The sequence below is a fragment of the Taeniopygia guttata genome, chromosome 1A, assembly GCF_048771995.1.
Source record: "Taeniopygia guttata chromosome 1A, bTaeGut7.mat, whole genome shotgun sequence".
Taxonomy (NCBI): Eukaryota; Metazoa; Chordata; class Aves; order Passeriformes; family Estrildidae; genus Taeniopygia; species Taeniopygia guttata.
Window position 1 is genome coordinate 609,164 of NC_133025.1, and position 12,718 is coordinate 621,881.

General features: G+C 55.3%; 1 protein-coding gene across 10 annotated transcripts in view; it reads left to right on the forward strand.

The window, feature by feature from the left end:
- The window catches only part of SHANK3 (SH3 and multiple ankyrin repeat domains 3), a 151,293-nt gene that overhangs the window by 124,741 nt on the left and 13,834 nt on the right, over window positions 1–12,718 (forward strand). For all 10 annotated transcript variants that reach the window (XR_012051824.1, XR_012051825.1, XR_012051820.1 and 7 more), the window contains one exon: window positions 8,475–10,800. Coding sequence is in view for 7 of the 10 variants with exons in the window: in XM_072917967.1 (XP_072774068.1) it covers window positions 8,475–10,800 (2,326 nt within the window). In the remaining 3 variants the exon portion in view is untranslated. The remainder of the gene's footprint in view (window positions 1–8,474; window positions 10,801–12,718) is intronic.

Below are 12,718 nucleotides of genomic sequence, written 5' to 3' on the forward strand. Positions count from 1 at the left end.
TTTCTGGTGCCACCAATCCCAAACTCACCTGTGGGAAGTCCTTGACCCCATTCCAGAAGATTTTTGCTGCCACCAAATCCAAAACAGTCTGTGGTGGGTCCTGGACCTTGTCCCAAAACATTCATGGAGTCTCCAAACCCACAACCATCTCTGGTGGGTTCTCAACTCTGTTCCTAAAGATTTCAAACCCCAAATCCACCTGTGGGAAGTCCTTGACCCCATTCCAGAAGGTTTTTGGTGCCACCAAACCCAAACCTGGCTGTGGCGGGTCCTTGGATCCTAAAAAATAAAGGAAAAAATAAAGGGGTTTCAGGGATTGTGTCGGTGCAGCTGCTCCTCTGCTGGGAATTCCATGGGAAAGACGTTCCCAAAGCTCCAGAAGAGCTGGGATAAAACGGGATCGTTTGTGTGGGATGTGGAGGATGAATCCATATGTGGACATGGAGAAATCCCATCCCAGTGTCCCAAACCCATGATGTCCAGAGGGGAATCGGGACTTTTATCCTGGTTTATCCCATATTTTGGTCTTGGATGTGGATCCTGCCCTGGTGCCATTTGAATGAGGAGGAGTCAAGAGATTCCCAAAGGGTGTCCGGAGTTTCTGGGTGGGAATGTTTGGAAAAAAGCTTTGGAAAAGCTGTTTAAGGGTCAATGTGCCGTGAAGAGCTGGGAATGGTTTGGAAAGGGATCTGGAGTGGGAATGGCGGCATTATCCAGGGTGGATCATCCACTGGGAATGTATCCATGGAATTGTCCAAAGGCTGGAGCCAGGCTGGTAAATCTGGGAATGTTCCCCTGGAGAAGGGAAGGATCCAGGGAGAGCTTCCAGCACATTCCAGGGCCTGAAGGGGCTCCAGGAGAGCTGCAGAGGGACTGGGGACAAAACCTGCAGGGACAGGACACAGGGAATGGCTCCCACTGCCAGAGGGCAGCCATGGATGGGATCTTGGGAATGAGGAATTCCTGGCTGGGCTGGGATTGCCAGAGCAGCTGGGGCTGCCCCTGGATCCCTGGAATGCCCAAGGCCAGGCTGGAGCACCCTGAGATCATGGCAGGTGTCCCTGGAATGAGCTTTGAGGTCCCTTCCCACCCAAACTGGTCCAGGATTCTGGGATTTGGGACACTCAGGATCCATCCCAAAGGATTTTTATGGAAAATGGGGATAGAAAAGAGAGGGAAAGGAAAAAGGAGACCCTTCATGGCTTCCTGAGATTCCAAGTGAAGCCTCTGGGTCCATGAATTTCTTGGAGAGGAGATGGATCCAATATCAGCCTGGGAGAGCTGGGAATGTTCTCTTGGAGAGGAGAAGGATCCAGGAGAGCTTCCAGCACATTCCAGGGCCTGAAGGGGCTCCAGGAGAGCTGCAGAGGGACTGGGGACAAGGCCTGAGGGACAGGACACAGGGAATAGCTCCCACTGCCAGAGGGCAGCCATGGATGGGAGATTGGGAATGAGGAATTCCTGGCTGGGCTGGGATTGCCAGAGCAGCTGGGGCTGCCCCTGGATATCCCTGGAATGCCCAAGGAAAGGTTGGAGCATCCTGGGATCTCAGGAGGTGTCCAGGGCTTGGAAGTGGATGGGCTCTGAGGTTCTTCCAACCCAAACCACAGAGGATTGGGGAATTGTGGAATCCTGGCCCATGGAATGCCGGCGGTGCCTCGGGAAGGGCCCCGAGCCCCCCTGGGCTGGGCAGGGGCTGCCGGGGATCCGTGCAGGGAGAGCCCGGGAAAAGTGGGATCTGCCCCGGGATCGGGGCAGGATCGGGAATGTCCTCCTGGCTCTGCCCAGCTCCTGCCAGGAGCCAGCGGGGATCGGGATCTGCTCCAGGGAATGAGCCCCGGGAAAAGAGGGAGCGGCCTCAGCTCGGGCCAGGGCAGGCTCAGCTCGGAGATTTGGGATCATTTTCCATGGAAAACGGGCCAGGCCTTGGCAGGGGCTGCCCAGGGAGCTTTGGAGTGCCCATCCCTGGAGGTGCCTGAGGAATTCCCGGAATTCCACTCAGTGCTGGGATCAGGCCCAGCTGGGACTCGGTGCCCTTGGAATTCTTTCCCAACCTCAATAATCTGGGAATTCTGTTCTCACACCCCCATGAGAATTCCCAGCAGATCCCAGTTATCCCTGACATTCCCAGCAATTCCCATTCCATGCAGCCAAACCCCCCCGGAAAAAAGGTATTAAAACCATTCCTTGAATCTCCACCCGGAGAGATCCCAGTGGGAGAATCCCTGCTCCGAGCAGGAATGGCTGCGGCTGCCACAGCACATCCCAACAAAAATTTTAAAAAATCCAGGGAAAAATCCCAGCCAGGAGCACCAGATCCATCCCCACAGCGGGACAACCCCTGGAATGGAGGGGAACCAACCCAAATCCCAAAGCGGCTCCTGGAAGAAACCATTCCCGTGTAATTCCAGGAAAACGGGGATGGAAAAGAGGCGGAGAGGGAGGAATCGGGTGGGAATGGGGCTGGAATTAGAAGTCCTTGAGCTGTCATTCCACACCCACGGCCGGGAGCTGCGCAGTCACTTGATTCCAGGGGAAAAATCCCTGCACGGGGAGGAAGGAGATGGAAAAGCAGCGCTCGGATGGGGTTTTTTTGGAATAAATATTCCCCGGCATTTGCGTATTCCAGCAGCACTGCAGATTCCCAGAGAAGAAAGATAAAAAAGATTCCAGGGGGAAAAAATTCCCGGGATAAAGGTTCTTAACCCCCAGCTGGCTGGAAAAAAAAAAGTGGGAGAAAAAATCCAGGAAAATCCGTGGAATAAAGGTGGTTAACCCCCAGCTGGCTGAGAAAAAAAGTGGGAGAAAAAATCCAGGAAAATTCGTGGGATAAAGGTGGTTAACCCCCAGCTGGCTGGAAAAAAATGTGGGAGAAAAAAATCCAGGAAAATTCCCAGGATAAAGGTGGTTAACCCCCAGCTGGCTGGAATAAGAAGTGGGAGAAAAATCCAGGAAAAATTCCCAGGATAAAGGTGGTTAACCCCCAGCTGGCTGGAAAAAAAAGTGGAGAAAAAATCCAGGAAAAATTCCCAGGATAAAGGTGGTTAACCCCCAGCTGGCTGGAAAAAAAGGAGGGAGAAAAAATCCAGGAAAAATTCCCGGGATAAAGGTGGTTAACCCCCAGTTGGCTGGGAAAAAAATGTGGGAGAAAAAATCCAGGAAAATTCCCCGGGATAAAGGTGGTTAACCCCCAGCTGGCTGGAAAAAAAAGAGGGAGAAATGATCAAAAATACTCCAGGAAAAATTCCCGGGATAAAGGTGATTAACCCCTGACTGGCTGGAATAAGAAGTGGGAGAAAAGATAAAAAAGATTCCTGGAAAAATTCCCTGAAAAAAAGCAAGGATGGGAAGAAAATGGAAAAAAAAAAAAAAAAAAGTGGGATGGGAGGAATATTTGGAGGAAAATGGGAAGGAGTGGGGGGAAGGGGAGGGAAGATAATTCCTGTCAGACTTCCAAGATTTCTGCCAGCGCCATCTGCTCCGGCAGCAGAGTTAAAAACGCTCCGGAGACTGCGGAGCTGCCATGGAGAGAATTCCAGAGGGTGGAGCAGCTGCCTTTGGAGGGATGGGAGGGATTTGTGACCCCTCAGGACCATCGGGAATATTGGGAAGGGCTGGGAAATGTCCTGGTGACCTCCGGGATGGAATCCTGGAATGGTTTGGGTGGGAAGGAGCTTCGAGATTCCCAAATTCCGCCTCATTCCAAGGGCAGGGACACCTCCTGCTATCCCAGGGTGGTCCAGGCTGACCTTGGACACTTCCCAGGATCCAGGGGCAGCCACAGCTCCTCTGGGAATTCTGTCCCAGAGCCGGATGTTCTGGATCTGCTCCCTTTTAGGGATCTTTCCCAAGGACAAATTCCCTTGGGAATTCCAGGAGCATCTCCAGGCTCCAGGTGCTGCAGGGATGGAGCTCAATCCCAAAATTCCAGCCCCCAGCATTCCAGGCTGCTCCCAGATTTTCGCTGGTGGTTTTTGTTCCCCACTGGAGATTCCCAGGCAGATCCCAGCATTCCATGAAAAGTAAATAAAGCTCGGCTCTGGATCATCCATGCTGGGAATAAACAGATCCTGCTTTTCCATACTCCTTGAAATTCCTGGGAGGAATTTCTTCCTCTCCCGAGCTTCTGTAGGAATTTGGCCACGGCAGCCGGGATGGGGGAAGGATTTGGGCAGGAGGAGACAACAACAGCCCCGGAATTTGGGAAAACCTTCCCTGAACAGAGTAATTCCACTGGAATTCCAAAGGATCCACTGGGAGCGGCTCAGTGGAGAAGGATCTGCTGGAAAACTTTGTTCCTGAGGCTGGTGGGATGCAGGGATGGATTGGGAAGAGCATTCCCAGCAGGACAGGGAGCGCTGGATCCGGGACTGGGATCCTCGGGACAAGAGGGACATGGAGCTCCTGGAGCAGATCCTGGAGGGATGGGAAGATGAGGAAGGGACGTGGAATTGTTGGAGCAAGTCCAGAGGAGTAACTGAGGCTGGGGAAATTGGGATTGTCCCAATGGAAAATGGAAAATGGAAAAATCTGGGGTGAGCCAGCTGTGACCTTCCAGGACCTGAAGGGGCTCCAGGAGAGCTGAAATTTGGGAAAGGCCTGGAGGGACAGGACACAGGGAATGGCTCCCAGGAATGTCCAGAAAACCGAGGGATGATCCGGGAATGATCTCATGGCTGTGGCTCAGCCACTGCCACAGGGAGCTGCTCCAGGCCTGGAATGCCGGGTGGGAATAACATGGAATTCCTGGGATGTGCTTTTCCGTAGTGTCCCCTCTGCTTGGCAATTCCTTGGATGTGGTTTCCCATAGCATTCCCTACATTTGGCAATTCCTTGGATGTGGTTTCCCATAGCATTCCCTACATTTGGCAATTCCTTGGATGTGGTTTTCCATGGCATTCCCTGCCCTTGGATTTGGTTTTCCATGGGGCGCCCTGCCCCTCACAATTTCTTGGATGTTGTTTTCCACTGTATTCCCTGCCTTTGGAAATTCCTGGGATGTGGTTTTCCATAGTTTTCCCTGCATTTGACAACTCCATGGATTTGGTTTCTCATCGTTTTCCCTACATTTGGCATTTCCTTGGATGTGGTTTTCTACAGTATTCCCTACCTTTGGCAATTCCTGGGATGTGGTTTTCCACAGTATTTCCCAAACGTGACAATTCCTGGAATATGGTTTTTCCACGGTATTCCCTGCATTTTACAATTCCTGGGATGTGGTTTTCCATAGTGTCCCCTCCTCATTTAGGGAAAAATGGAGGAGAGCTGGATCCAAGGACTGGGTCCAAGGTCTGGATATCCCAATGTCACCCCTGATCCGGCAGCCAGGCCCAGGACATTCCAGAGGGAAGATCCCACTTTCCTGATGGATTTCCTGCCCAGCCAGACACCATATTCCCAGGATGAGCTCCCCTGTTCCCTGTCCTGGGACATTCCAGGCCCAGGGATGGAGCTCAGAGCTTCCCAAATATCCCCGTGTCACCTCCCGGCCATTCCCAGAAATCTCCAGAAAGGCAGGACTGGGGTTTTTTTTTGGGAGATATTCCTGCTGCTCCCAGAACATTCCACAGCTCCATCTAGTGCAGGATCTCAGATTCCCAAAGGAAAAAAGGGCAAGGACGGGATCATCCTCCCAAATTCCCCCTGCTGGCCTCGGCTCCGGGATTTCAAAAAAGCTCGGGAAAAGCGCATTTTCCATGGCTTTGTCCAGGCTCCCTTTGAACCCGTTCCGTGCTGCCGGTTCTTTATTCCCACGGCACATCCCCAATTCCCAAAAATAGCCCAGTTTCCAGCACGACCAACAGCATGGGATGGAATTTCAGTGCCAAATTCCTCCCTTTTGTCCCCATTGGATTCTGCCTCGGGTGGAATTGCTGACGGATTCCGGGCGGAGCTGCCGGAGCCTCTCGGTGCCACTGGAAGAGCGTTTTCCATAAAGGAAAATTCGCTCCAGAGGCCAAAAAAAAAAACCCCAAATCCTCTCCGGAGCCGTTTGAAAGCTTGGGAAGAGCAGAGCAGGGATTGGGAAGGAGGAATTTTCCCAAGGGACAGGTGAGCACGGCGGATCCGGGCTTGGGAATGAGGCTGGAGCTGGGAATGGAGGAAGGGAATTGTGGCGTGAATGGATTTTAGGATCATGGAATGGCTCGGGCTGGGAAGGCCCTTAAATCATCCCAATCCACCCCTGATTTGTTCCTGCTTTTCCATCCAAATCCTCCCAGTGTCTCTGAGTATTCCCTGAAAAAGCAGGAATTCCTGCTAGACCCCGCCGGGCTCAGTCTGGCGCTCGGGAACAGATGTCACCCCTCGGGAAAGCGGGAAGTGTGACGGGAGCCGCGCCCGTGCCGGTGGCACTCGGATGTCTGGCACGTTGGCGGTGGCGGCACTTCCGTCAGCGGAGCTGCTCGGGAAGGGGTGGGAACAGCTGATCCCACGGGAATGCGGCTGTGGGGGGGCTCTCATGGAATCCTGGAATGGTTGGGGTTGAGCTCAAAGCTCATCCCATTCCCAGCCTTTCCATGGGACACCTTCCACTATCCCAAGGTGTCCAGCCCGGCCTTGGGCACTTCCAGGGATTTGGGGGCAGCCATGGCTTTCTTGGGAATTCTGGCTGGTTCTTCCTATCTCAGAGCTTCCACTGGGATGTTGCTCCAAGCTTTTTCCAACACATCTTGGGAAGAGGAAGAATCTTGGGAACAAAGAAGGGTGGGAGGAACAACCCCAGCCACTTCCCAGTTTGTCCCACTCTGGGAATTCTCTGGGAATGTCCTCTTCACTGCTCTCCTTGTTTTCCAGGTGGAGATGAGAAACTCATCTCTGCTTCCGTTGTTTTCCTTCTTTTCCAGGGGAAGATGGGAGACTTCTCCCTGACTCCACTCTCCTCTTTGTTTTCCAGAGACAACAAATTCATCCCTGACTTCACCTTTCTCCTTGTTTTCCTTGGGAAGACAAGAAATTAATCCCTGATTCCATAATTTTCCTTGTTTTCCAGGTGGAAGATGGGAAAATTCTCCCTGACTTTGCTCTTCTCCTTGTTTTCCATGTGCAGACCAGAAACTCATCCCTAATTCCATTTCCTTGTTTTCCAGGTGGAAGATGGGAAAATTCTCTCTGACTCCACTCTTTTTCTGGTTTTCCAGGTGGAGACCAGAAACTCAGCCCTGACTTTGCTCTTTTCCTTGTTTTCCCAGTGGAGATAAGGAACTCATCCCTGATTCCATTTTTCCCTTGTTTTCCATATGGAGATAAGGAACTCATCCCTGATTCCATCTTTTCCCTTTTTTTCCATGTGGAACTCATCCCTGACTTCACTTCTATCCTTATTTTCCAGGTGGAGACCAGAAACTCATCCCTGACTTTTGTTCTTTTCCTTGTTTTCCGTGTGGAGATGTGAAGCTTCTCCTTGACTCCACTTCTCTCCGTGTTTTCCAAAGAATTCATCCCTGACTTTGCTCTTTTCCTTCTTCCAGGGGAAAGAGAGAAGCTCCTTCCCTGACTTCACTTCTCGTTTCCCAGCTGGAGACCAGAAACTCATCCCTGATTCCATTGTTCCCCTTGTTTTCCAGGTGGAAGATGGGAAACTTCTCCCTGACTCTACTCTTCTCCTTGTTTTCCAGCTGGAGACTGAAAACTCATCCCTGATTCCATCGTTCTCCATGTTTTCCAAGTGGAAAATGGGAAACTTCTCCCTGACTCCACTCTTCTCCTTGTTTTCCAGCTGGAGACTGAAAACTCATCCCTAATTCCATCGTTCTCCTTGTTTTCCAGGTGGAAGACGGGAAACTTCTCCCTGACTCCACTCTTCTCCTTGTTTTCCAGCTGGAGACTGAAACCTCATCCCTGATTCCATCGCTCTCCTTGTTTTCCAAGTGGAAGATGGGAAACTTCTCCCTGACTCCACTTTTTTCCTCGTTTCCCAGCTGGAGACTGAAAACTCATCCCCGATTCCATCATTCTCCTTGTTTTCCAGGTGGAAGACAGGAAACTTCTCCCTGACTCCACTTTTTTCCTCGTTTTCCAGCTGGAGACTGAAAACTCATCCCTGATTCCATTGTTCCCCTTGTTTTCCAGGTGGAAGACGGGAAACTTCTCCCTGACTCCACTTTTTTCCTCGTTTTCCATCCGGGGACCAGAAACTCATCCCTGATTCCATTGTTCTCCTTGTTTTCCAAGTGGAAGATGGGAAACTTCCCCCTGGCTCCACTTTTTTCCTCGTTTTCCAGCTGGAGACTGAAAACTCATCCCTGATCCCATTGTTCTCCTTGTTTTCCAAGTGGAAGATGGGAAACTTCTCCCTGACTCCACTCTTCTCCTTGTTTTCCAGCTGGAGACTGAAAACTCATCCCTGATTCCATCGTTCCCCTTGTTTGCCAGGTGGAAGACGGGAAACTTCTCCCTGACTCCACTTTTTTCCTCGTTTTCCATCCGGGGACCAGAAACTCATCCCCGACTCCCCCGTTTTCCTTGTTTTCCAGGGGAAGACGAGAAACTGGCCGCCTCCTTGCTGGACGGGAAGTTCCCGCGGAGCACCTCCATGACGGACACGGTCCGGGAAGGCCACGGGATCCCCCCTCCCCCGCAGACCGCCCCTCCCCCGCCGCCCTCCCCCTATTACTTCGACACCGGTCCCCCTCCGTCCTTCTCGCCGCCGCCGCCGCCGGGCCGGGCCTACGACACCATCAGGTCCAGCTTTAAGCCGGGCTTAGAAGCCAAACTGCACGGGCTGCCGCAGGTGCTGAGCGCGGCCGAGATGTACGACCAGGCCAGGGGCTCCATGCCCTACCCCGAGCGGCAGAAGAGGGCCCGCTCCATGATAATCCTCCAGGATTCCTCCCACCTCCCCGTGGAACCCACCGAGATCCCGCGGCCCGGCCCGGCGGTGACGCCTCCGGAGAAGCTCAAGAGGAAGGGCCGGGTCATCGACAACCCCTACGCCAACATGGGCCAGTTCAACGTCAGCCTCTTCGCCCCCACCAAGCCGCAGAGGAAGAAGAGTCCCCTGGTCAAGCAGCTCCAGGTGGAGGATGCCCAGGAACGGGCGGCCTTGGCCATCACCGGCGGCTACTCCTCCCGGGAGCCGTCGCCCACGCGCCGGAGCCACCGCCTGGACTACCAGCACCACCCCGGCATCGCTCAGGTGGAAGCCGCCGGCCTCCCCTTCGCCACCGCCATCGCCGCCGGCGTCATGAAGGACCGGGACCGGCGGCTGGACGAGAGGAGGAAATCCACGGTGTTCCTGTCGGTGGGAGCCATCGAGGGGCCGGCGCCGGGCGGCAGCGAGATGCCGTCGCTGCAGCAGTCGCGCTCCATCGACGAGCGGCTCCTGGGCAGCCGGGACGTCCTCCTGCCGTCGCCCGTGTCAGCTTTAAAGCCATTAATCAGCAGCTCCTCCTCAACCTTCATCCACCCCCTGACGGGAAAGCCCCTGGATCCCAACTCGCCCCTGGCGCTGGCGCTGGCCGCAAGGGAACGGGCGCTGTCCACCCAAGTCCCATCCCGGTCGCCCACCCCGATCCACAGCCCCGACTCGGACAGAGCCGCGCCCCTGTTTGTGGACATCCAAACCAAAGAACCGGACAGGGGGGACTTGGAGAGCTTGGTGTCCCCCGCCTACTCCCCCGGCGGGAAGGTGGTGATGGCGGCCGACGCCGGCGCTCTGACCCCCACCAAGAGCCCCTGGGCGACTCCCACCACCCTGCGGAAGGAGCCCGAGATGCGAGCGGAGCCGCCGGGCAAGGAGGAGAAGAAACCCGAGGACAAGAAGTCCATGATCATCAGCATCGTGGACACGTCGCAGCAGAAGACCGCCGGCCTCATCATGGTCCACGCCACCAGTAATGGCCAAGACGAGATAGGCCTGGAGATCAAAGAGGAGAGCCCGGCCGTGCCCGAGGTCTGCGCCGAGCCGGCCGAGTCCCCCAAGGCCGAGCCCCAGCCCAGCCCCGTGGGGAAGCCGCCGGCCAGCCCGGCCTCAGAGAAGGCGCTGGGCCAGGGCAGCTCGGAGGAGGAGGTGGAGCCCTACACGGTGACCCTCCCGCCGGCCCAGCTGTCCTCCAGCGACGAGGAGACCCGCGAGGAGCTGGCCAAGATCGGGCTGGTGCCGCCCCCGGACGAATTCGCCAACGGGGTGCTGGTGACCACCCCCGGCACCCCCGTGAGCCACCTGGCCGCGCCCGGCACGCCGTCCCTGCCAGCGGCAGCAGTAGCACCTTCTCCCCCCGGCGCGACACCCTCAGGGAAGCCCTCGGACGCCCCCGCGGCCCCGGAGTCGGCGGCGGACTCGGGAGTGGAAGAGGTGGACACCAGGAGCTCCAGCGACCACCACCTGGAGACCACAAGCACCATCTCCACGGTCTCCAGCATGTCCACGCTGTCCTCGGAGAGCGGCGAGCCCACCGACACCTACACGTCCTTCGCCGACGGCCAAACTTTTCTACTCGAGAAGCCACCAGTGCCTCCAAAGCCCAAACTCAAGTCCCAGCTCAGCAAGGGGCCGGTTACTTTCAGGGACCCACTTTTGAAGCAGTCTTCGGACAGCGAGCTCATCTCCCAGCACCACGCGGCCACGCTGGCGGCCACCAGCGCGGCCCGGCCACGCTACCTCTTTCAGAGAAGGTCCAAGCTATGGGGGGACCCCATGGAGAGCAGGCCCGGCCACGGGGCCGAAGAGGACAAACCAACTGTGATCAGCGAGCTGAGCTCCCGCCTCCAGCAGCTCAACAAGGACACGCGCTCCTTGGGCGAGGAACCAGCCGGCTCCACCCTGGATCCCGGCAAGAAGTCGCCGGTGGTGGCCGCACGGTAAGAGCCGGGCGTGGCCGGGGTTGGGGACGGGGCGGGTGACGCGGCCGAGGAGCTGGATGTGGCTTTGAGGGACATCTCGGAGCTTCGGGCACTCGGCAGAGGGGCCGGGACGTCCGTGGGAGTTGTGGGATGGGCTCCCAGCGCGCCGTGGATGTGGCTGCTCCCCCGCTCCGCCCTTCCCGCCACTCCGTGTCCTCCCCTCCCTATGGCAGGGCTGTGGTGACAATGGCGATGCTGTGGTGACAATGGCGATGCTGTGGTGACGATGGCGGTGCTGTGGTGACGATGGCGGTGCTGTGGTGACAATGGTGACAATGCTGTGGTGACAATGACAACATGCTGTGGTGACCATGACAATGGCAATGCCATGGTGACAATGGCGATACTGTGGTGACGATGGCAATGCTGTGGTGACAATGGCAATCCTGTGGTGACAATGGCAATGCTGTGGTGACAATGGTGATATGCTGTGGTGACAATGACAACATGCTGTGGTGACCATGACAATGGAGATGCTGTGGTGACAATGGCGATCCTGTGGTGACGATGGCGATTCTGTGGTGACAATGACAACATGCTGTGGTAACCATGACAATGGCGATGCCGTGGTGACAATGGCAATGCTGTGGTGACAATGGCGATGCCGTGGTGACAATGGTGATCCTGTGGTGACGATGGCAATGCTGTGGTGACAATGGTGATATGCTGTGGTGACAATGACAACATGCTGTGGTGACAATGACAACATGCTGTGGTGACCATGACAATGGCGATGCTGTGGTGACAATGGCGATCCTGTGGTGACATTGACAACATGCTGTGGTGAAAATGCTGTGGTGACAGTGACAATGCCATGGTGACAATGACGGTGTGGTGACAATGATGATGCTGTGGTGACAATGACAATGTTGTGGTGACAATGGGGATAAGCTGAGGTGACAATGACGACGTGACAATGACGACGTGACAATGACATGCTGTGGTGACAATGACAGCGTGGTGACAATGACAATGTCATGATGATGATGCTGTGGTGACAATGACGGTGTGGTGACAATGGGGATGCCGTGGTGACAATGCTGTGGTGACAATGATGATGCAGTGGTGACAATGACGTGGTGACAATGACAATGCTATGGTGACGATGCTGTGGTGACAATGACGATGCCATGGTGATGATGACAATGCCATGGTGACGATGACACCGCCATGGTGACAATGACAACACCATAGTGACAATGACAATGCTGAGGTGACAATGTCGAGTCCTGGGTCACCCCCTCCATGTTCACTCCTGGCCCAGCACCAAGGGTGGGTTTTTCCAGGGCTTTTCCATTTCTGAGGATCTCCAGGTGTTGTCCCACTCAGGAGGTGATCAAGGTGGCCCGTGGCACCCCACGGTGGCACCAATGCCACCCTGGTTCTGCCTCACCCCCACCCCGGCCCTAAAACGATCCCAAACCTTCCAAATCAGAGACAAATCCTTAAAAAGCATGGAAATATTAAATCCCAGCAGGAAGTGACCCAAAATTCCAAGTCTTGTCCTGCCCTTTCTGGGGTGGCCCCACAGAGCCGCCATGAGCCGGTGTCACCCATGGGTGCCAAGGCTCAGCAAGGTGCCAGGAGCTCTGGATCAGGGGCAACTCTTCCCATGGGAAAACCTTTTCCAACCAAACCATCCTGGCCACGGCTGCTCCCAGAGCAGCTGGCAGAGGAGGTGACATTCCAGGCGGTGGCCTTGGGGACAAAGTGTCCTGGAGCATCCCAGGGTGACTCTGGCCTATCCCAGCACATCCAAACTGGGAATACTGGGAGCTGATCCAGGGGTGTCTCCCTGCCCCAGGTGTCATTCCCTGCGGAGCCGGGTGGCACCTGATGTCCCCTCCCTCATCCCGATAGGGGATCCTCTGGAATC